The 25,041-nt window shown below is 36.3% G+C and overlaps 1 protein-coding gene across 3 annotated transcripts in view; it reads left to right on the top strand.

The window, feature by feature from the left end:
- The window catches only part of IARS1 (isoleucyl-tRNA synthetase 1), a 79,822-nt gene that overhangs the window by 19,520 nt on the left and 35,261 nt on the right, over positions 1 to 25,041 (top strand). For all 3 annotated transcript variants that reach the window (XR_015747528.1, XM_087954877.1, XM_087954878.1), the window contains exons 12-19: positions 15 to 106; positions 7,788 to 7,886; positions 17,154 to 17,280; positions 17,802 to 17,875; positions 20,337 to 20,531; positions 22,118 to 22,204; positions 22,950 to 23,033; positions 23,891 to 24,038. Coding sequence is in view for 2 of the 3 variants with exons in the window: in XM_087954877.1 (XP_087811003.1) it covers positions 15 to 106; positions 7,788 to 7,886; positions 17,154 to 17,280; positions 17,802 to 17,875; positions 20,337 to 20,531; positions 22,118 to 22,204; positions 22,950 to 23,033; positions 23,891 to 24,038 (906 nt within the window). In the remaining variant the exon portion in view is untranslated. The remainder of the gene's footprint in view (positions 1 to 14; positions 107 to 7,787; positions 7,887 to 17,153; positions 17,281 to 17,801; positions 17,876 to 20,336; positions 20,532 to 22,117; positions 22,205 to 22,949; positions 23,034 to 23,890; positions 24,039 to 25,041) is intronic.

Below are 25,041 nucleotides of genomic sequence, written 5' to 3'. Positions count from 1 at the left end.
ACTTGTTTTGTTAGGATGCCGATAAAAATATAATCAAAGCGCTAAAGGAACGAGGAAGATTGGTCCATATCAGCACTTTTAAGCACAGCTATCCTTTCTGCTGGAGGTAAGAAGTTTTAGTGCAATACGAGTTTAAAATAAGCGTCCTGCCTAATCACATATTTTTGAAAAAAATCAGACTACTTTATTCTTTTTCAAAAATTAAAAATTGTATTCAAATTTATATGTGCCCACCCAGAAGTAAAATGCTAGTATAGGTGTACATGAAATGGAAAGTGTGTTATCTCAATGTGGGATGGGGGAAATACCTTTGAGCCAGTATTGACTCCTGGTACCTGGCTGGATGAATCCCTACAGTTTTCTTGACAAGGTTTTTCAGAAGTGGTTTGCCATTGCCTGCTTCCTGGAGCTGAGAGTGGGGTCAGGCTTGTCCAATTAGCCTGATGCCTTAACTACTACATCAAACTGGCTCTCTTCCACTTTTATCTCAAAATGGCTACAAAATATTGTATTTCAGAGGTACCAACTTGTTTTGGGCCAACCATAGTCTCGGCAGAGGAGAACCTAGAATGATTTGTTTATTTTTGCTTCAGCTGAAACAAAACATCAGTTTTGGAATTCCCATTTCCTATATGAAACATAACCTTGGCTGCAAAAAACAGGATGATCACACGACAGCAGCAGAGGTACCAAAAAAATTCAATACTTTCCAGCCATTTAATGGAATTTTACAGCCATTTTTAAAAGCTGGAGATGGGGGGATCATTCAGTAAAGCAGAGATCATGTAAAAATTCTTGAATTCAAAGAATATCATCCAAACATACAATTATGTAGGTCTTTTTATACATTTAAAGTTAGATCTTTTTTTTTTAAAAAAAAAAATAAAGCTGCTCTCAGTCTAAACATTATGTATATTGTGGGGTTCTCATCTTGCTTCAGCTTTCAAAATACTTCAGAAATAGTAAATTTTCAGAATTTAATGGAATAAAAATATTGAAATGAGATCCTGATGAATAGGGCAGAGACAGTATACCCCCCACAAACTAAACACATGGAATCTAATTTTTTTACAGCCCAAATCTGATAGTGTTAGCAGTTGCCTTTTGCAGTAGACCAACTAGGGAAATACAGATATAATAACCAAAAGGAGTTTGAGGAGAGGACAAATAAGCTGGCTCTGTGTTTTTGATTTCTCAAATAAGAGGTAACCTTTTCAGTCAGTTACCTTCTCCAAGGCACGAAGGTTTCCTGGTAGAAAACATTACATGAATCCCAGTTATTAAAGTGTAGTTTTAATAAATGGTAAAAATAAAACAAACTTCCTCTTCTAAAACTATGCTTAAATGTAACCTAGATAGTCAGAATATGCTGTCTCCCTCCACCATTGTATTTAAGGATTTTTCATTTTGTCCTTGTTGACTGCCAACACCCTCCCAAAAAACTGCAGTTTCTTCCTCCTGGTACAATAGTAAAAAAAACCTGCTGATGCCTAAGAGAGAAGAGGTCTTGAGAAAATAAAATAAAAAATGTATTACTCCCTCCCCTCATGGCTTCCAGCATTGATGTTCTAAATGTAAATTGCATGTGCATCCTCAATACTCGGTGGCATACTCGGGAAAAGAGCAGTGATGAGTCATGCACGGACTCTTGCTGATCAAAACAACTCTTCTTTTTCTTTTTGCATTGCTAAAGAAAACTGCAGCAAACAGAATCAGGGGAAAAAAAAACCAGATCCTTTCTAGTCTTTGTAGCACAGTCCTCCATAGAATGCCACAGCGAGCCCACCGAGCTCAGCATGACAACTGGTATAGACTGACATTTTTAAATGTATTCTTATGCCTCCACAAAGAAAAGAGCAAAATGTACGTAATGAAAACAGATGAACAGAGACATTTAACGTCAAACATAAACTACTTACTCTGTTAATGATGGGTTAGTCAGTGTAGGTGTGCATGGGTAGTCTGTGCCTCTGAAGGTTACTTTTTCACCTCACATATACCCTGGATTTCAGCATCAAAAATATACAAGACCACGCATGTGCACTGCACAAATACCATAAACCAACAGACAAACCAAATTAACAGATGGTGTTACTTTTGAAATTGCATCACGAGTGCACACATAGCAAACACACAAGCTTTTAATGTAATGTTGCTTTCCCTGGGCTCCTTATTTAACATCAACATGAAATCATTGGGTCAAGTATCATCAGAATATATCTCAGGTCTGGCTCTCATTGAGGCATTTTTCTCCAGTGTCTACAGATTATGTGGGTCTGGATATGGAAGAATCAAACTGACAAGTCTGACTAGTAACCAAACTGTATAATCTGCAGGTCCCCACCCCCACGTGCTCCTGGATTAAGAACTTTTTGACAAATAGGGGACTTCCGGTTTGTCGGCTTCGCGAGCGGCAGGGATTTGCGAAGCTGCGCGATCCCTGCCGCGCTAGCCGTTTTGGGGCTCCGACCCACACGGGTGCGGAGCTAGGCTGCCTGCAGGGGCAGCTGAAGGTAGGGGGATCCGGAGAAGGGACTGGGGTGTTGCAGACCCCTCCCTGGCCGGCAGAACCCCCTTTTCCCAGGACGGTGCAGCGGCGGTCCGTAATGGCCGCCACAAAGAAGCTGGCAGCCGGGTAAGAATGCGCAGGAGGAAGTGGAGAAAGTGATTGAGAGGAGAAAGTTTTTCTTGGCTCCTAGGACTCTAAGACATATTTAATAAAATTCCTGAAAAGTATGACTTTCTGAATAATACCTGCCAGAAGAGGAAAAAAGCGGCTGCTTGAAAGTGCTGAAAGGATAGCTTTCCCTCTTTTCCCTACGGAATAAATAACTGGATATTAAGAAACCTATTTTTTAGGTGGAAATTGGGTTTAAGCGATGAGTGGGAAGAGAGAGGATTAAAAAGAAAATATTTGTATGCTAAGATTTTGTTGGAGCAGATGCCTTAAGGATTTGAAGACTAGAATATATTGTAATAAGATTTTAAACAGATTTGGACTTTCTTTCTCTTTGATTGATATTACCCCAGAAGGAGAAAGTGAGAACTCTGCCTTGGTTTGGACTGATTGATAACTTTGGGATTGTTTTATCTTTTTTATTTTCTTTTGAATATTCTGGTTGTTGTAAGAAGAAAGAAGGAGAAAAGAAAAGAAAAGATTTATAATGGCTCTTTCTGTTGAGGAACTAAGAAAAGAATATGAACAAGCAAAAAAAAATGGTAAAGATGGTGTGGAAGAAGCTTTCCTTTTCTTAGAAATGGCGCTTACTAATTATCAACAAAAATTACAACAGATGAAGACAGCAGAGGAACAAGAAAGAAAGGAAGGAGCCATCTTTAATGAATCTCAGAATTTGATCCAGAAAAAGGAAGAGAGAAAGAAAAGAAAAGAAGAGAAAAGAAGAAAACTAAAGGACTTAAGGACTTAAGATCTAAAAAAACATTTAAGAAAGGGAAAAATAAAGTGCAAAACCAATATGAGGATTGTAAACAAAGGGGAAAAGAAATACGACAGAGAAGGGAAGCCGGTAAGGCAGAGGCTAGAAGAAGGGGGGTAGAAAGGTTTGTTGGGAGAAGAAAGAAAGGGAAAAGGTGGAGAAAAGCTACAATGTTTTGAAATTAAATGGAAAAAAGGAATTTTTATGGATAATGGATAAAGTATAATTTTTTTAAAAAAAAAGATTTTGCAAGGTACATAAGATGAGATGGTAGTATTGCAATGGTTTAAGAGTTGATAAGAGATTAAAATGTTAAAATGTTTAAAAATGATTGGCTTTAAAACTTAATAATAGGAGAGGTTTAGAATATTGTTTTAATTAAAGAGTTTAATAAAATTATGGTATTGATGTTATTATAAAATTTTTATTATAGTATTTCTTTTTAATATTTGGATTTATTGTCTAATTATGCACTTAATTGTGTTGGATGTATTAGTTAGATAGAATGTACCAAGCAAAATCTGATTGGGTATTAGATATTATTTTAAAGATTAATTTGATTAACTTAGGGGGAGATAGAAAGGCATCATACTCTGATTAATGATTTCAGGAGAAACTGATTTTCTTTTTTTTCATAAGCGATGAGACAAAGGGATGATAAAAAATGGACAAAAGATACAAATATAATGATTTAAACTAAGATGATTAATTAAGGTAGAATTAAGAAGTGTGAAATATGTGGAGAAGTTAATATAGAAGGCTTAGAATGGTAAATAAAATAAGTAATGATATGTAAGATGAGCATGAATATAATTGAAGTCCATGAAGAGAGAGACACCTGGGTCCAAGTTACTTTCCAAAAGATTTTTTTATGTTTTGTGTGTTGTGTGTATATGTCTTTATTGGGGGAGAATTGGTAAAAACTTGTAGAAATATAGAATGAGAATAATGGTAACTAAGTCAGAAAGAATCAGATGAAATAATAATAATGATATTGAATAAGAGTAAAGAGAAGTAAAGAGAAATTGAATAAGAGGTTTTGGTATATTATATGGAAATGGTTTAAAACAGAATCATAATTTATCTGACTTGTTAAATTTACAATGGAAAAAGGTTTAAACATGTAATGAATAATGATAATTTGTGTGTTTTAAAAATTAATAAAACTTGTTTTAAAAAAAAAAAAAAAGAACTTTTTGACAAACAGACCACAGTCTGTTAGACTTGGCCCCCATCTTTCTTCCACTATTACACTCAGTACTGGTTTCCCCCAGGGTTGTGTCTTAAGCCCCCTGCTATATGCCTTGTACACCTTCGACTGCTCACCAAGCCACGCAACAAACACCATCATAAAGTTTGCGGACGACACGACTGTGATTGGTCTTATCTCCGGAGAGGATGAGACGGTATATAGGGCAGAAGTAGAGAACCTGTCTGTATGGTGTTCAATCTGTCACTGAATGTCCATAAAACCAAAGAACTGATTATGGACTTTAGGAAACATGGTCAGGACCACGCCCCACTCATTATCAACGGAGAATGAGTGGAAACTGTCCCTACGATCAGATTCCTTGGCATCCATATTTCAGCTGATATCTCCTGGTCCCCTAACACCAAGGCCATAGTGAAGAAGGCTCAGCAGTGGCAGCACTTCCTGCGGGTTCTCAGGAAAAACAATCTGGATAAGAAGCTGTTGCTGGCTTTCTATAAAGCATCTGTGGAGAGCACTCTGACATACTGTCTGGGTGTGTGGTATGCAGGCTCCTCAGCTGAGGACAGGAAAACTGTACAGAGGGTGATAAACACAGCTCAAAAGATCATTGGTTGCCCTCTGCCCTCCCTGGAAGACTTAGCCAAAGCAGAATCAAGGCCATCATAGAACCTTCACACCCTGGCAATTATCTTTTTGACCTGCTGCCGTCTGGATGGCGCTTTAGGTCAATAAAATCCCACACTACTAGACTAATAAATAGTTTCTTTCCCTGGGCCATCCGAACTGCAAATAAATACAAAGTCACTACCTTATTAAGATGTGAAAAGATGTGAAATCGTAATACCTCATTCAGATGTATAATAACATATTACAGTACAATCCATCTCTTGTGTATTACACTCGGCAAAGCATCACAGTCAGTGTTGGATGTATATTTTGTGTATATTCGTAGATATTGTACTCTAATTGCAAATGGACACGCGTGTACTTTATTTTTCTTATCTTCATCTTTAAGTGCTCTGGTTTTATTGTATTGCGAACAGTTGCTGGGGTGCATCCATAGTTTCGTTGTACAATGACAATAAAGTTCTTCTTATCTTCTTATCTTAGCTGTGAGTTTTAATATGTGGTGCCATGTTCCCCCCACTCAAAATCTAATGATTTTTCATCATTGATTCTGAATGGGGTATCAGTCCTTCAGGGAGAGTTGGCGTGCAATTTGGGCATTGTCCTGGTCATGTGGTTTCTATTCACAACAGCCGTGGCTAGGAAAGCATTTGTAATTATAGCTTGTGCACCAGTTTTGTCTAGACCAGGAGATACTGCTCATGGTCAGTTAAACATTAGTCACTTTTCATTTGGGCTATTGTCACATATTCTACATGGCCTGTCCTTGAAGAGCGTTTGGAAGATTCAGTTGGTTTAGTGTGCAGTGAAATGTGACAAATAAGACACTTATCAGCTGCACTGGCCTCTACAGGGGTTCAGGGTGCACTTCACAGTGCTGGTTATCATGGGTGCCCTTTAATGGCTCTACATGACACGGGGATAGATTACATGAAGGGCTATCTTCCCCTGATAGTTTCTGCCCATCACGCTAAATCAGGCAGAATGGGCATGCTGTAGATCCCATCCGGGAAGTTGTATTATCATCCTAGGTGGAACCTAGAAAGCGTGCTTTCTCCGCCATGGCACCTATTTTGTGGAACCACCTACTGCCTGAGATAGAGATAGCCCAACCCTGTTGGTCTCCTTGAAGGCTGTGAAGATCTGGTCATTCTCCCAGGCACTGGGGCCAGGTTGCATATGGAGCTCTGATTTGATTGCAGGTATATCTGTTATACTGCTAGTGAAATATTTAAGGATATGTTTGGTATTTTTTAAGGACAGATTATTATTTTATTCTATTGTTTGTCTGGCTGAGGTTGGTGTCTGTATAAATATGCTAAAAGAATAAATATTTGGTTTGGAGGTGTGTGTATTATTGGTGTACCTGGTTCACCACCAGCAGTGGGTTTCACTAGCGGTTCAGAGATTGCACGCGCACCTAACGAGTTCGCAGCTTTCCACACACCAGCTGAGGCCTGCAGTGCCAATCAGCCGAGAGGATAAAGAAGAGAAAAGTGCAGGGGCAGGTGGAAGAGCCAATCCTGCACTTTTCTCTTCTTTCTCCTCTCGGCTGATTTCAGAGGCTTTTTTTTTTTTATTACCAGTTCGGCTGAATGGGTAGCATTTTATACTACTGAACTGGGCCAAACCTGTAGAATACCACCACTGGTCCCCACTATCACTGTATGCCATGGACTTCTTGCCCTCAATTCTTGGACTGTTAAGCAGAATGAAATGGTCTGACAGCCTATCGTGTCAATATGACCCTTTCTTGCTTGCTTACCATCTCCTCTCCCCAGCATTGGCCTTTTCTCTTATCCTTAGGCAAACACCAAATGATTATCAGAATGACTGCAGAGCCAGTTTGAACAATTTTGTTGATGAGATAGAATGCAAAGTTAAATATTCCAATAAGGAGGAAGTTAAAAGGACAGGAAAGACTCTGGCTCTTTCTAACTCATTCCAAAGTTAACATTCATATTTTTTTTCTCTCTGCAAAGTTCATTCTTTTGCTGCAATATTTACTGCTTCTCCTCCAGTATACGAGTTTCATTATTCATTTAAAAAAGGTTCAGAATTATTCATGAGACAAGAAGCAACTTAAGGGCTTTTTGTCATTCATGCCCATCTAATAATAACATGCAGCACTGCGAATGTGACTGAAGATAATTATGGGTAAGATATAGAAAAGTGGAGAACTGGGGTCTGTTGGTTTATGTGTTGCAATAAAATTAAGTCAGCTGTAGCTAAATACATTTGTCTGCAAGATATAAAAACTCATGAATAATATTTCTAAGGTTGGTATAATGAATCTAGCCCTTTGATAGATTTCATTAAAAGAGTATACTAAAACATTTATATAAGCAATTTACTTATATTTGGGTGCAACAGGCACAATAATATTCCACTCAAAATTCCATTTGGAATCTATCCATTAACTTTTAGATGGAAACCAAATACGGTCATTCAAATTTTGGAGGATAGTTAAAAATAAAGCACCTTTTTTCTGTCTATTCAATTTCTTTCAGGTCGGATACACCTTTGATATACAAAGCAGTTCCAAGCTGGTTTGTTCGTGTGGAACACATGGTGGAAAAGTTGCTGGAAAACAATTCTCAATGTTATTGGTACTGTGATCTACTCTTTTTTCCCCGTTTAACAATGAATTGCTTAAATATCTAGTTAAATTTAAAGTCTGGTTGCAATCAGATGCCTTTTTAAAGATGCATTGCCAGTAGTTCATTATGATAAGCTCACAAAGTACCCAGATGTCATTCTTTGGTTTTTAGATCCTGTTTTATCTCCTTTCATCTTGTTTTTCCGTCTTAATTCGTATAATGTGCTTTATGTCATAAAAATCATTAACAAAATCACAATTCTCCAAAGGTGCTGATATTACACCATGCTTTATTCTTTTAAGATCTGAGGATAGTTCTATGTTGGCAGTGGTATTCATTGATTTCCCCCACCCCAAATTTTTATGAGTGTGCTTTTTAATTGTTTTTAGCAGGAATTTTAAAAGGGTTTAAGTGTTGCATTTGGGTATTGGTTCTCTGTCCTTTTCTTTTAAATTTCCCACGTAGATTGGAAATAACGTCTTTTATATCTGTACAGACTTATTCTATCCATTAACATGCATTATTTATTTTTAAAAATATTCCATGTATTGACAAAACTGATTTTGAAGAAGGAAAGAGGTAATCAATAGGTAAGTTAGTTCATAAAGGCCAACCTCTTGCTCTTCAAAGATGGTTCCTGTGAGAGATTGTGGGAAGGTTAGAGACAGACTGGATACAAGGATGAATGAAAGAATTGGACAGATATATTTAGCCTCACCCAGTTTTGTAATATTGATATTCTAGTGAATGCTGAGATGTTAAGTGTTGCCTTATAGTGTGACGGATGGCATATACATTTAATGAATAATCATATAGATATTCCCCAAAATAAATAGGAATTTGACATTTCTGAAGTCAATCTTATTAGAAAGGAATCAGAATGAGTTTCAGGACTAGACAACATCTAAGGTAAAGGTAAAGGTTTCCTCTCACCAGCCATAGTGCTCATCTTAGTTTCTTACCTGAAGTGAGCTAGCGTTGTCCAAAGACTTTTCCGTGGTCATGTGGCCAGCATGACTATACGCCAAAGTGCTCGGGACGGCTGTTACCTTCCCACTGAAGTGGTGCATCTTTGCTTGAATTTACTTGCATTTTGCATGCTTTCAAACTGCTAGATTGGCAGGAGCTGGGGCAAGTAATGGGAGCTCACCTTGTTACGCTGCATTCGGGTCTTGAATGCAGGCTATCAGCTTTGCAGCTGACAACTTTAACCACCGAGCCATCATAGTCCCAGACAACACTTCTGTACTGGAAGATTCATGTTTTGGAAATTAAGGAATCCCCCAAAAGGCCAAATTGGAACATTATGGGAGAAAAAACAAAATGTTCTAAGGAATGCTGAGTCTGAAATCTACATACAACAAATCAGCATTCATGCATTAAGTTAACAGGGAGGGGTTTTTAACCCTCCAAAAACACTTTCATGATATTGCATCTTGTAGAACTATATAAAGCTTGCTTGATTTAGTCCTATGTATATAGTGGCATTTTTAAACCATTTAACTTTCTAAATGTTTTAGATAGGTTTTAGACTAGGATGATGATGATGATGATGATGAAATACTCGAGTGTGATTGTGATGTGGTGTTTGAGGCACTGTGCTGGAGTAGCTTTCAAATTTCATTGTATTCGTGGAATGCAATGACCATAAAGGTATTCTCTATTCTCTCCCTCCCCTTTTTTTTGTGGCAGGTGAACTTAAACTTTGCCGTATTTTAATTTTGTGCAGTTGAATTATTGACTTGGGAAAGCCCAGTAGGATGTCTTTTAGCAAGTTTTGTAAACCATCTTTGTTTTGACCATTCATAATCTAATGAAAAAAAAGCATATGCTATTTATCAAGAATATGAGAAATAAATATAGGCACTAATCTTACTAAATTATTCAGTGATACCTTGCTGTTCAAATCTTTTAGCATACTGCTTGTTTTGGATGTGGAAAGATAATGCAAGAGGATCAAATTGCAGTTTATGCTTCATGACATTAAGGAAGAAGGTTTTCTTATCTAAAAGTTCATCTGTGGATGAGGATATCTTCTTATAATGATAGAAAATTTATTCAGCTAAATGTAATAACTCCTTTGTGTCAGATTCTTCTCATTGGCTTATGATAAGCAGATGAATGAATTTAAGATTTTATAAAGTGTCTGCAGAAAGTAAAGTCTTTTATACATACTGCAGTGCTAATATGCTAACGGGAAAAGTAGCAGTATTAAACTATCTTGTATGTTAATTGGCATCTATATCACACTTGAAGGTTGATAAATATTCTGTGATAGCAAATAATATTTTTGCCTTTAACGCCATAATTGATGAGCATCTATTTATATGAGGTATTTTTACAATTATATATATTTGGTTATGATTTGGGGGCTACTTTGATCAGAAAAGTCTAATTTCCACATTTTGACACTTTAATATGGTATTTTTAAATGTGAATTATGCTCACATAGTCATTTTAAATGTGTATATATTGATATTCAGACTAAATGTAATTAATTTTTTTGTGAATGCTCAAAATATCTACAGTTTGTTCCACTTTGGCATCATGTAAAGGTACAAGGACACTGTCTGTTAATTCAGTCAAGACTCTTGAGGAATTTGCTGTTCTAAGTGTAAAAACCAAAGATTTCTGGATACTATAAAATCTTTGGAATTTATTGTGATGCTTGCGCTGACTATAGAATTATTGCTGATTGATAGGACTTAATGTCTCTTAGGAATCCTTTTTATTCCTTATAGGTGTTTTCTGTGATGAACTAGATTGAATATGATTTGGCAAATTTTATAACATAATTGAATTTCTAATTAGTTTTTAATGAGATAACTTAATACTAATGTGTTTTTGAACTGACATATTTTAAGATTTAGGAATATCTGATCTTAAACTATGACAAGTATGATCTTGCTGATCATTTAAAAATGAGTAAACATAAGTTCTAGTAATAAGATAGTGCAGCATCATAAAATTTATTATTATTCTGATATTGATTTTCCCCCTATATTATATTTAGGAATTTACTAATTAAAAATCATGATTCCAATTAACTGCTAACTAGAAAGAACAAAGTGCAATTAGTCTGTAATTTTAAGTTAAATGGAACTATCAAAGAGAAAGAACCAAAAATCATTTCTTTAAAATGGCGAGTTTAAACAATCTGAATAAACAAATTGGAACATGTAAAATGAGAAATAACAGATAAATGCTTTATATAAATAGTATTTATTTTATAAATGACACATCTCTGAAATTCTGTTTCCTTATCCAACTGTGCCTACAATTCTAAAATTCTTTTGAAAATTTTAAGGTGGACATTGATGGAGCAAGGCAACAAATTTGGATTAAGCCCATACAAAGATAGAGATTTATGATAAGATTCACATTCCCTTATTCACAAAAATATGAAAGAAAGAGAAAGAAAAGGCTATTGCAAGATTCCATTACTATAGCCATTCTAATAAGAATAATATTAAGTTATGCACCATCTTGTTTCTTGATCTTGTCTACCTTGAAGAACTAAGAGATTCCCTGTGTGGTGCCATGGGCTTTGAGATATCTCAATAACCAACAGTATGGCTGCCAGCTTTCATTTTTAAAAATTCCTTCTAAGTTTTTCTTAAAATGAAGCTACCATGCTCTAGAGCAGGGGTGTCCAACCTTGGCAACTTTAAGACTTGTGGACTTCAACTCCCAGAATTCCTCAGCCAGCAAAGCATTGAAGTCCACAAGTCTTAAAGTTGTCAAGGTTGGACACCCCTGCTCTAGAGCAAAGTATTTTTCTCTACAAAAATGCCTGTGAGCTAATAGTTATTTTTAGAAAACAAAAATGGCAACTGGTGGCAATTCACTCCTTTACTTGGGATTGCTCCTCTCTTTCCAGAAAAGAGAAGCTAAGGAAGGGAGCCAAAGGGCTTTTAAAAAAAGACAAAAAGGGACAGGCACTTCCTCATCAGTTGTCCTGTAAATAATTAATGGGCGTTTTTCCATTGGATGTGCCTCGGTGGTGCAGTGGTTAGAGTGCTGTACTGCAGGCCACTTCTGCTGATAATCGGCTGCCTGCAATTTGGCAGTTCAAATCCCACCGGGCTCAAGGTTGACTCAGCCTTCCATCCTTACGAGGTGAGTAAAATGAAGACCCAGATTGTTGGGGGCAATATGCTGAGTCTGTAAACTGCTTAGAAAGGGCTATAAAGCGGTATATAAGTCTAAGTGCCTTTGCTGTTTGATGAAAGGGCAACTTCTCCAGTGGCATCTGTTTCGGAGAGTTGTTTCCAGATGTGCCATTGTTTGAGAAAGGTTGGAGTTCTGTACTGTGATTTAACTTAGCAGGGATTCCTAAACTCTTCCCATAGCACCTTTAGTGCAGTGTAAATGTATGTATCTCCTCTAAAATTCCAAAGAACAAAACGAACACAAATGAACTAGGAAAACAGTACAATGAAACTTTGGGAAAAGTGGATTTATTGTAACAGTGTACAGCTAAAATGTTATGTTGGCACCTCTCTAAGGGAGAGACACCTCACAGTTTGGGACACTCCGGTCCAAGGCAAGTTGTGAGTGGCGAGTTGACTAAGAGGGATCCCATCAACAGAGTGCAGATTGAACTAGTCAGGTTTTATGGTCCAATACTTTAGAACTGATGATAATTTTCCAAAAGAACATAATGTTACCAAGCCATAACAAGATTGTAAAACTAGATGGCAGTATACAATAATTGCTTTTCTAAAGTATCTCCTGGTGGGATATAAAACCAGAAGTGCACATAAATTCCTTATGTATGTCCCTGTAGGGCTAAGCAACTTGCAAAATTTGTATAGTAAATGCAAATTCCTTTTAAAAACTGTTTTCTTGTTTGGTTGACTGGTTATTGTTAAGAACAAAGTATACACTAACCACAGTTATTTGGTAAGGTAAAGGTTTTTGTTTAGTCTTTTATATTCTGTATAAATGAGTCTTATCTTTCATTATACTTGTCTATACAAAGTCTGTGTCTAAAAGCAATATGCTTGTGAATGGCAACTGCAAACCATTGAATAAATGGAGCCATATATTTATCTTTCCAGTGCCACAATGTCAGACTTTTATTCATAGCAAGGGCACAGAGAATCAGTTTATATTGTCCGGTTGTCAAATTCCATATAATAATTGTATAGTTTTTAAAAAAACTTTCATTGCATAACCATTTTTATATAATCCATAACTTTCTCCTCAAACTTAGTAAGGACATTGTAGAAACGTATGTTTTAAAGAAGCATTATCCTTACTACATCTCCAACAAAGTGCTGTTTTTGATAGTCCTTTCTATATAAAACATAATTGCGTACCATCCATCTAAAAGTCTCTGGGCAGTTTATAAATAAAATAATAAAAATACAGCTGACAAACAGATAAAAGCAAGGATAAAAGATAGGTTAAAAGGCAGAGAGAGTGATCTCAACCGCCCCAGGGTTGTGTGCCCGTCTTTCATCCTTGCATGAGTTGGCAGAGCTAGGTCTTCACGCTCTTCTGGAAGGCCCAGGAGACCAGGGGCAAGATATTGAAATGGAGTCCAATAAATATATATGTACTTGCATAGTATTTACATTAGACAAGTATGTATGTATGTATGTATGTGTGTATATGTATGTATGTATGTATGTATGTATGTATGTATGTATGTATGGTATTCAGTTTTGTTCGAGTATTTTCCCACGTCATTGTAGTTGTGCTTTTAAAGTTGTAGCAACGTTTCGGCAGAATCTCATCTGCCATCATCAGGCTTCTGTATTGTGTTCGTCTGATGATGCCTGATGATGGCAGATGAGATTCTGCTGAAACGTTGCTACAACTTTAAAAGCACAACTACAATGACGTGGGAAAATACCCGAACAAAACTGAATACTATACATGTAAGTACCCGCGAAAACTTAAGAATGAATGAATATATATATATATATATATATATATATACACACACACACACACACACACACACACACACACACACACACACACACACATATAATTCTAAGTGTTTATTGTTATAATGACATATTTACTTTAGCATATTTAATTTTTTTGTTAAAGCACTTTTTTGGTGTTTTTTCGTTTCTACTCTTTGACAATGTATGTATCTACATCTCTGTTATCTTTGGGTTTTGCTCCTTTTTTCTCCTTGTTATTAATTAAAAAGCAATAAAAAGAAATATAAAGGTAATATTCTAAAGATAAGAAGAGCATATAAAACTTTGGCCAAGATACAGATAAATATAAAAGTGGAGGAAATGATTCTAATGAAGGTGGCAGAAATCCAAATGGTTTGCGCTCTCTCTCTCTTTCTCTCCTTCCCTCCCTCCCTCCCTCCCCCTCCCTCTCTCTCACACACACACACATTCTCCATTCATCCATCATCCATCCACATTTTTTCTTGAGCTGCCTTTCAGACTCCCATTTCAGGTTTACTAAAGGAAACAAATAGGAAAAATTTCCAGGTTTTAAAAAGTAGATAGGAATAGAGGCAGTGACCACTAGAGGCAGTGACCTGCACTTCACTGGGTGGCACTCTTGCATTGAATGCCAGAAAAGGAACTATTGCTATATTATGAAACATTACTAGTGTGAGCTTCCAATTCAGATTTACAACTGGGCAAGACTGAGATTTCCCAGAGTTCTTGTGAGTTACGATCCTTCTGGGATTTCATGTTAAGACCCAAATGGTATTTGGAAAAAGGGAGAAGAGATATAAGAAGAAGTTGAACGTCTGTCAATGCCAGGCTTGTGTGCAAGGATTCTCTTGCTCATTATTATAAGGCTTTGCCTGTCTGCTTATTTCTCTCATTTGTATGCCTTCTGAAACATTTTTTGCCCATACGTGTTATATTTTAGAGGTTACTCAGGGTTGAACTAGTGGGTTCTGGGCTTAGTTGTTTTCCTGCAGATGTTTCATTATTAGGCTAGGAAACACTTTGTATCAGAAGAGTTTGGTCTCATGCTAGTTGCTTCTGACATTGTTTGATCTAGCTCTTACAGTCAAGGTAATATTCTGAGTACGGCAAGAGAGAGATAAAATAATATTCAGTGAATTAGTAGGCAGCTGAGTTCATGAAACTTGTTAAACCTGGTTAACAAAATACAGTGGCCACATTCATGTAACGTGCTGTGCCCAAATAAAACCATGCTACTACTATTAATTGCTACGATACGATGGCCAGGTTCACACCATGCCATCACACTACACTGCCCTGCAAACTACCTAGCTTCATTTCAGTATATAATGGATGAAGGAGATGGAAAGAACCAAATTATCCATGTGATTTTATTACACCTGAGACCAACTAATAGAAGTTACTCTAATAATTGTATAAACCAACGTTCACAGATCAGCACACCACATGTGACATGCAGGCTGTAGGATTCCAGCTGTACTTCTTTTCCTCATTAAGCCTAGCTATGGCAGTGGATATATGAATCAGTAATTTGAAATTGGTGTTAGACTAGATGACAGCCAAGTGATAATCAAACTCTATTGAAAGATACAGCCCTATGTCTTAAAGCACAGTTGATTTTTTAAAAAGCTCTCTTAAGATAGATCCATGTTCTAAGAGAACCCCTTGGGATAGGTGAGACAAGTTGCATTTTGAAAATGCTCTAGAACAGGGGTGTCAAACTCAAGGCCTAGGAGCTGGAGCCAGCCAGCGGGGTGCTTGGACGTGGCCCACGGGGTCGCCCTGAAAACAAAGGAGGACTGGCTCGCGGTGCCTCTGCCAGGGAAAATGAAGCTTGTGATGGCCACAAGTGGCCCTCCCGAGCTCTGTTTCCACTGGCAGAGAGTTGCAGTCACAGGCAAAAACGGAACTTAGGAGCCCATTTTCGCTGGCAGAGCATTCAGGCCACCACAGGCTCTCCTGATATGAGTGACGTTGAGCTCGCCATGCCCATCCTGCCCCCACCCCCATCTCGGAGGTCAAACATAACCCTGATGTGGCCGTCAATGAAATTGAGTTTGACACTCCTGCTCTAGAAACTTCAGCTGGCTCAAAATGAGTCTGGAAAATAATTAGCTGGGAAAGGCTGTAGTAATTATGTCATGGTGTGGATTTGAATTATTATTTTTTTTTAATGCTGGTGGGACTTTGTATCTTTATTATGTTAGATGGGGGCAGAGATGTTGCCCAGGCATGTCTTTGTATATTAATAGTTACATATAACATCCTTTCCCTTTTGATTGTTTCTAGAGAACAGCCTATATAGTTGCTAGGAGTTGAAAATAGCTTGATGACACATAATCAATTGATCAATCAGAGAACAGCAATCTATTCTTTACAGTGACTTATGGAGAATTTCTCTATATATTATACTTTATATTGCAGCTGTTCAGGAGTTTTCTCTTTGAGCAGGGAATGCAATTGTTATATATTTTGCTTAATATTTTTGTGTAGTATTTGGTGCTTGATTTAAAAAATACAGATGTTCAAAGCATGTTATGAAATAATATATAATTTGGCTTATATTGTTTCCTTTCTGAATTTCTACTTAGAAAATTAAATTGGAATATATTTTTCTGTATTCAAAAGGAAGATGCCACCCATCCATATCTTGAAGCAGAAAGCTATTGTATGAAATAGCAAGGTTGCAAAGTTCATTTTTCACATTAACAGTGTGCTCAATTACTCTTTTATTTTAATTCATTATTCCATTTGTGATTTTAAAGATACTCCTAAGGTCAGCATTAAGAATGCAATTTAATAAGTTCATATTCTAAAATCTTTGAAGACAATTACATTCTCATAGGGCATGAAAATGAATATTGTCAGAAATCTCATTTTTTAAATATGAACCCTTATTTTATAAAGTGAAATGTGGAATGAATTTCTGTTTTGACTGATTCTTGTCCAAGGAAACTAAATATTTTTCTCATATTCTTTGATTAACCATTGAACAATGGGGGCTTTCAGGAGATAAAAATAAACATTCAAGCATGCATTAAGAATCTTGCATAGGGCCACTGAATAGATACAGTGCTTACCACTGAATGGCCCAGTGAAAAAATAAAATGTAAAAGAACAACAAATAGAGCACTGAGAGAGGGATAATATGCTCCTTACGGGCCAGTGCCAAGAATCAAGATTGGTAGAAATGTAAATCGTAATGACTGAGGCTGCTGGGATGAAATTTTATTAGGAGTAGGGGAGAAGGTTTCTCCTGATAGTTAACTATGGTTAAATGAGCAGAAAATGTCAGCCATAGAGAGTGTACATGTAACAATGCATAATTAAGAATCTTTCTAAAAATGATTAGGGTTCCGGACTTCGTGAGAGAGAAGCGGTTTGGCAACTGGTTGAGAGATGCACGGGATTGGGCTATTTCACGAAATCGTTACTGGGGAACACCTATTCCATTGTGGGTCAGTGATGATTTTGAAGAGGTAGGCAAGAAAAGGCAATATGAGAATGAACTTTGCATTCTTATGAACTAAATAACTCGATAGCTTATATTTTATATATTATGTTTTATATAAATATGCTTTGTATTTTTTGCTCATGTTCAGATATGAGGTTTTTGCTGATTTGTATTAGCCTAAATTGTTTTATAAAGATAGGCAACCCTACCATAGCTAGCTTTTGGGGCACTTAATTTCTGAGTCTTGCCTGAGAATAGGCTCATTTGCAACAGGTACAGGATCCATAGGACATTTCTGCGTGTAATATCTTAGCCAGCCTTTGTCACTGCAGACTATATACAGTAGTCCTTGTTAAAAGGTTACAGTATTTGATTTTGAAAAATGATGTTTTCACATTTAAAATTAAACACACATTTGAAACGTACTGGTTAAACCCATGATATCAGTTCCTATTTTGCAATCACTGCTTCTACTTTAAATTTAGAGAAATGTTTATTTTTTTAAAAAAAATATCAATAAATATGAAATGTATTGAATGTTGACAGGTGGTTTGTATTGGGTCTGTAGCAGAACTGGAAGAACTGTCAGGAGTGAAAATCACTGATCTCCACAGAGAAAGGTTAGTGATTATTGTAGAGGCAAGTAAAGATTCATCAAGATTATCACTTGTCCATTTTGAATCATTATTTTTAAAAAACCCAACCTTCATTATGGAACCATCATGTATAAATCACCCTTGGTATATCCGTTTTTATCAGTTTGGCTGTACTGGTGGAGAAAGTGTTTGAAGTTTTTGAAACAAATCTTCCTCGTGCACTTGTTCAGTACAAATAAGAATTCATAGGGAGACAGGCAAGATTAAAACCTTTTCCCCTTCCTCCAGTTATGATTGCGCTGCTTCCTCCTTGCTAATTACAGTCTTTCCTATGTTGGAATTGCTACTGTCACTATAGAAGAAAAGTCTTTATCTGTATCAGTGAAAGCTTTGGTCTCCCTTTCCATAAATCGGCATTATGGGAGAAAGAAGCAGCTTTTTTCCGTACTCCCATGATCATTTGATAATAAGGGATAGGGAAAAGTAAGTTTATAGATTCCAATGGCAACTGTATCCTGTGATTGTATTTACCTCTTATGTGATTCTTGTTACCAACAATTCAGAGAGAACAATATGGTCCTTCGAAAAATGATTGGCTGCTCCTATTTTAGAACTACAGTTTGGCTGAGTCAATATTGGCTTGCATATAGTGATTAGCCGCTGCACTAATGGATTCCTTCACTGGGCAATGGATGAGACTAGATCATCTGTCAAAGGCCTTCCAAACTCTTGCCCTCTATGATTAATTCATTGCCAGTCTACGACACTTTCATTGAGTCAGATGCTACCTTCAGATGAACTCAGATAAGTAGAATTGCTTAGAATTGCACCTTAAAAATGAATATTTTAGTCTTTGGCTATTTTTCTGGAAACCCCTCCCCCCAAAAACATTCCAACTTGTATAATAATATCCCAATGGTGGACCACTATGATAATTTTTATTGGAAGATGCAGATTGATTCTGGGCTGAGTTGAACTGAATAAGAATGCATAGGGGAGAAGTTCTTATATGTAATATAAAAAGAGATGATTTAGTGAGAAACATTGTTTATTTCTAATATGAATGAGCTAGCATGGTATCTTTCAACTATCATTCCTGTTCAAGGCTCACAAGCAGGAATGAATTGGCGTGTTGGTTTTAAGTGCTTTATTAGTGGATCAATTCAATGTGAAATAGAGATGGCAATCGGGCTGAAGATTGTAAAGGAGTCTAAGGCATCCATACAACAAAAGTCAAATTAAGAGAATTTTTCCTTGCAGACTGGAGCAGGTGAATTTACAGTGGGAGATAAAGCTTGCAAACCTGAAATTTCAGAAATTGAAATGGCATGTAATCTAAGGGTTGAAAGCTGGGGATAAACCCACAGCTCAGAAAGTCAAAAAGAACTAAGAACTTGAAGCTAGCACAATATAGATCAGGAAATGGGAGAATTGTTTCTGATAAGGGGTAGGACTCATCTCGGGGGAGATGAGTCTGCCTATCGAGATGAGATGGACCGGTTGCTTTCGTGGTGTGGAGACAATAACTTGGTCCTCAACACCAATAAGACCAAGGAGCTTATAGTGGATTGTAGAAGGAACAGATCAGACATCCAGCCCCTGCTTATCAATGGAGACTGAGTAGAGCAAGTGGCCAATTTTAAGTTTCTGGGTGTTACCATAAAAGAGGACCTGACCTGGGGTGCTCACATTGCAGCACTGGTCAAAAGAGACCAGCAGAGATTATACTACCTGAGGCTTCTCAGAAAACAACAACTGAGTGAAAAACTGCTGGTGATCTTCTACAGCTGCACCATAGAGAGTATTTTAACTTACTGCACCTCTGTATGGTTTGCCAATTGCACAGTGGCAGATAGGAAAGCACTCCAGAGGATTAACGTCATTGCCCAGAAGATCATTGGTTGCCCTCTCCCCTCCTTGGAAGAGCTTTATAGCTCCCGCTGCCTTAAGAAAGTTCAGAACATTCTCAAAGATCCATCTCATCCTGGGAACCCGTTTTTTGAACTAGAGATGGTCATGATGTGCACTAAAGATGGTGTTTGATTTCATTGTAAAGGCGCAATGACAATAAAGTAAACTAAACAAGGAGCAGCCCTTAAAAGTGTTCTCCTCAATCAAGCCTGGCCTTGATTGATTAAGGAAGTTGATGCTTTTTCCTCTTAAGGAGTCCCACAAACTCTACTACTCAGCTTTTTAAAAGTGCCATCTTGCATTAGGGCTGACTTTAGGGTTTGGCATGCTATTATTTATTTATTAAAATTAAATAACACAGATTTTAATAAATTGATTCACAGCAGTTTTCTGCAAAAACAAACATCAACAGTATGAATAATACAATATCTGTGTTAATTGAAATGATAAAATCACCAAAACTGATGGTGTCTGTACACTAGGGAAAATATTATGAGAAAGCTTTAATGTGGGCTACATTACTACTTCTGAAATAAATATTCAGTATCAGTTACTGGATTTTTTTTCTCTTTAGTGTTGATCACATAACTATCCCTTCATGCTGTGGCAAAGGTGTCTTACATCGTGTTTCAGAAGTGTTTGACTGCTGGTTTGAAAGTGGAAGTATGCCTTATGCCCAAGTCCATTATCCGTTTGAGAATAAGAGAGAATTTGAAGATGCTTTTCCTGCTGATTTCATAGCTGAAGGCATTGATCAAACCAGAGGATGGTAACAGTTTTATTATTTATTCCATGCAAGACTTAAAAATGTAGTCGAGTGCTGAGAATTCTTATCTTAAAATAGCACTGCTTTTTATCTAAAAGGAAAATCCTGAAACTGAGACAGTACTTTCAAAAGGAAGTATAAATAATAATGTCAAAACATCTGTGGCTTAAACACCATCTGCATTGCCAAACTCACCAGTTAATTGCAAAAAAGCAGCTTTGTAGCTGAACATCTTGCAACAATATATTTAACACCAATCACACAACATCTACCTTTCCCAGATTCTTATGAAGGACTAAGTAAAAATGAATAAAAATGTAAAATCCAGTTTGAACGTTTGATTGTGTGATCAACCACGTACACAAACCAAAATCCTACATATTGTTTTTAACTTAACAAATTCCAACTGAAAGCAATCCTTAGCATTTTGCCCTAGTGAATGTGCTTTTGTAACACACTTGTAAATATGTAGATAATAGTATTTTGAACATGTACAGATATATCTGCCTGAAACCACAGTATCCAAAAGGCACAAAGATAGGACAAAAATAATAAATAAATTAATTGTATTATGTATCAATATTAATTGCTTGTAAAATAAAATATGTACAATGAATTGGTTTCCCATTTGGCTTTATCAACCTTGTCTCATTTAAAACTACTATTAAAAAAACTTCTCCCAACAGAAACCGGAAAAGAGAAGAAAAGGAAAACATGATGGGTCAGATACGCTGATAGAAAAAAGAGGAAAATAAAATTGAAGTTGAGGGGAGGGAAAGAGATAAGAAAACAAGTATTGAAAATAAAAAGAGAAACCATACCCAGATATTATAAAGGTTAAATTTAACTAGGCAAGCAACAATAATTAATTTTACCCACCGCAAGTTGGCTGGTTACATGGGCACCATTATTCAGATCATTTGCATTTCCCACTAATTTGTTTCTTTAAAAAAACATCTTCTTTCTGAGCCAAAGTAGGACAGCCTACATCAGTCATGGTATTATGACGGGTAAGGATTATTTACAATTGCTGTCTGACTCCCAATAATTCTGGGCAGTTTAAAATTAAAAAGTATAAAATAAAAAAGAAAGAATTGTGAATGGCCCCCAAACCAAAAAGAAATTAAACAGGCTTAACTTCATTTTGTCCCCAGAGATAGGAGAATATGGTAGTTAAGGTTTTACTAGCTTCCTGCATAGTATCAGTGGCATCAGGATGAAGCCATCTGGATCTCTAAGTGAATATCAATCCAGAGGGCAGACAAGCTTCCTGTATCACACAAGATGGGTAAAATACAATGGTTTAAATATGTAAATATTATTTATAGTGAACACATAACTACAAATGTTTCAGACACGTATATTGGAAGCCAATATTTGGAAGATAATAATTCAAGTTCATATTTTCCAGGTGTTTCTGTAAGCAGAATATAATTTTGGGAAATAGAGAGTTCTTAATATCTCCATGGTTTGAATGTACTATAAAGAATTGTCTTGGTTTAATTAAAAATTGTAAGTTTACTAAAATGTAAGTATATTATTTTAACAACAACTGGCCTAGATTCAGCTAAGTATCATTTCCCCCCCAGGTTTTACACTTTGCTGGTGTTATCATCCGCTCTCTTTGGAAAGCCTCCTTTCAAAAATGTAATTGTAAATGGCCTAGTTCTTGCCAGGCAAGTATAATAATATTTTATTCCTTATTACATTTCTGCTGCCTGTATTGAAATTTTTTTTTGATGGGTAATCCTTGGTGTCATTATTATTATTTATTAAATTTGTTTCTGCCCATCTCAAGGCGATTCTGAGCAACTTACAACATCAAACTAAAATCATAAATACATACACAAAAGTCCAATAAAGACCAATAAATTTGTAATGAAAATACAAATTATAACTAAAACTAAAAAATAATAGTATTATGAATAGGTGCAAAAGGAGCAGAATGTACCAGGAGAGGGGTAAGGTGGGGAACTGCTATTAATTGATCATCTCCAGTGTGGTACCCCCCCCTTGGGGCCCCAAGCCAAATTGGGAGATCCAGGTCTTCAGGCTCTTGCAGAAGTTCAAGAGGGTGGGAATCATAAAGTATGTATTCATTGAGCTCCTTAAAATGAAGTAACAGTTCCTTCAGAAAGGATTCAAGTTCAACTATTAATTTCAGAGGGGTAAAATAAACTGAAAAAAAAAAAGGGTAATGAGTCTTAACCATAAGTTAAGAACTATTAAATGCGGATTGCCAAAGTAATGGTTATTTTTTTTTCCCATCTGTATTTTGCAGCACATTATCAGCGTTTTAAAATATAGATGCTGCTTGTCTTTTGCTAAATGTTGAACAGATTTCTCATGGGGAGTTGAATTAATGTGAAAACTGCCAAAAAGGTGTGTTTTGTTATATTTTCTATGTTTAATCCCTCCTAGTGATGGGCAAAAGATGAGCAAACGAAAGAAGAATTACCCAGATCCAACAAAAATTGTCAACTCTTATGGAGCTGATGCGCTGAGGTATGAACATGTTGGTGTTCTCTTCCTATTCTCATTAATTTCTGTGAGTCTTTGATGCCCTCAAGATGTATTGGGATAGCTATCAGCCATTTTGGCTGGTAATAATGGAAAGTTCTTTATATTTTAAAAATATAAGTTTACAGCAGTAGAAAATTGAAACAAAATACATATAGTTAACTTGAGGATTATGCATTACATGCTGTTGGTGCACCACCATGAATCAAGTAACTGGACACAGGGTAACTGTCAGCTGTATCATGTGAACACAGCTAGTAAGTTTATTGTACATCTTCTGAATCAGTGGTATGTTAATCAGCTCTTAAGAACATTTTAGGTTTGTTTTGTTAGAATCTTAGCTAAAATTTGTCTTCATGGTAATCTTTGCATAATTATGTTAGCTGGAAATTCTGGGAGTGTGCTTGGAAAAAATCAAGTTGGGGAAAGCTATTGCCTGAAAACATGAAAAAAAAATACTTGAAAAGAATGAAATGAATGAAATTGAGCTGAGAACAAAGTCTTTTCAAATGTGTTTGTAAAGTTGCATTCAGCAGATAAAATAAAGATTGCAATCAATAAAATATCCTAAGTCTATTAGGCTGTTCTATAAATGCTAATAAATTTTTATGTAGCTAAGTTTTGTGTGGGGAAGGCTTGCAATTAGATTAACACCATTGATTAAGACTGCTGTTTTAATAGGGAACATTGCATGTTACCAAAGTTGCTAAGCAACACCAACCCATCTTTCCTGGGTATGAGTTAAAGAATTGTCAGAATGTTAAAAGTACACATGTTTAAAGTGGCTGCTGAACATTCGAAAGCAGAAACAGGTTTATCTACATTTCTATTTGCCGCTATAGGTTGTACCTTATTAATTCTCCAGTGGTAAGAGCAGAAAACCTAAGATTCAAGGAGGAAGGTGTAAGAGATGTGCTGAAAGATGTCTTCCTCCCCTGGTATAATGCCTATCGCTTTCTGATTCAGAATGTTGTCATTCTGCAACTTAAGGTATAAAACTTTCAAATGTTGTCAAGAAATGCACATTGGGGGCTGTTTCTGCCATTATTAAACAGCAATTTTAAATACGATCTGCTTTCTTTTTTTAATGGTTTCTATTTATATTATTGTTATTCAATTGATATGCTCCTTGGCTCCCACAGACTTTGGGCAGTTTTCTTGACTTATTTTTTTATCAAACTACACTCCATATGCATCAGTGCAGTTTTAAAATTAAATGGAAATGTAGTTGCTCTTGTTGGAACTATTGTCACAATGATTAAAATATCAGACATAATGTATGGAGATCTACATATAGATCCACACAGCTGTAAAAGTAACGTTATATACTTGGATCTGGGACTATTGCTTTTAATATTCTGTTCTGTTTTAAACATCTAATATAATGCTGAGTTCCTCATAGTGGTAGCTGTGGGCATCTCTGTTGGAACATAGCAGACTACTTGTGCAAATTTTCAAATATATCTGATAAAAAAAGGTAATGAGAAGTTAAGAGAGCAAAGCACCAGTCCCCAATGTCACTTTTATATCTAAGAAGAATTCTGGGCCAGGAACATAAATTAAATAAGAATGAAGGCTAGTTAGAAGATGAAAAACCAGTAAAGAATTATAGAATCGCTGAATTATGAGTTTGAGGATCCTGAAAAATCACCTAATCCATTACTTTCTTCATGGAATAGTAGGAGGAAAGACAAGTTAAGAGTGTATCTATGCATCTGATGACGTGAGATGCAGCTCATGAAAGCTTATTTGTTACCTGGACATAATGAAAATATGTTAGTTGTAATAGGTGCTACCATACCTGGCTTTATCTTTCTGTGCAGGAATCCACAAAATTCATATAGCCAACCAATATCCAGTTGAGAGCCTCCAGAAGTGGGAGTTACAAGATCATCTGATATTCTATAATACTGATTTTTATTTTTATTTTAATGTGATGGTTCTTGCCCTGCTGTCAGTTTAACAGATATTTAAGTCCCTCTTTCCCTTGCAT

This window comes from Notechis scutatus, chromosome 2 (assembly GCF_049901735.1).
Source record: "Notechis scutatus isolate UNSWTSFEM ecotype Mainland chromosome 2, rNotScu1.2, whole genome shotgun sequence".
Classification (NCBI taxonomy): Eukaryota; Metazoa; Chordata; class Lepidosauria; order Squamata; family Elapidae; genus Notechis; species Notechis scutatus.
Note: the sequence above shows the minus strand (reverse complement) of the source record. Positions and strands in the feature narration are given on the sequence as shown.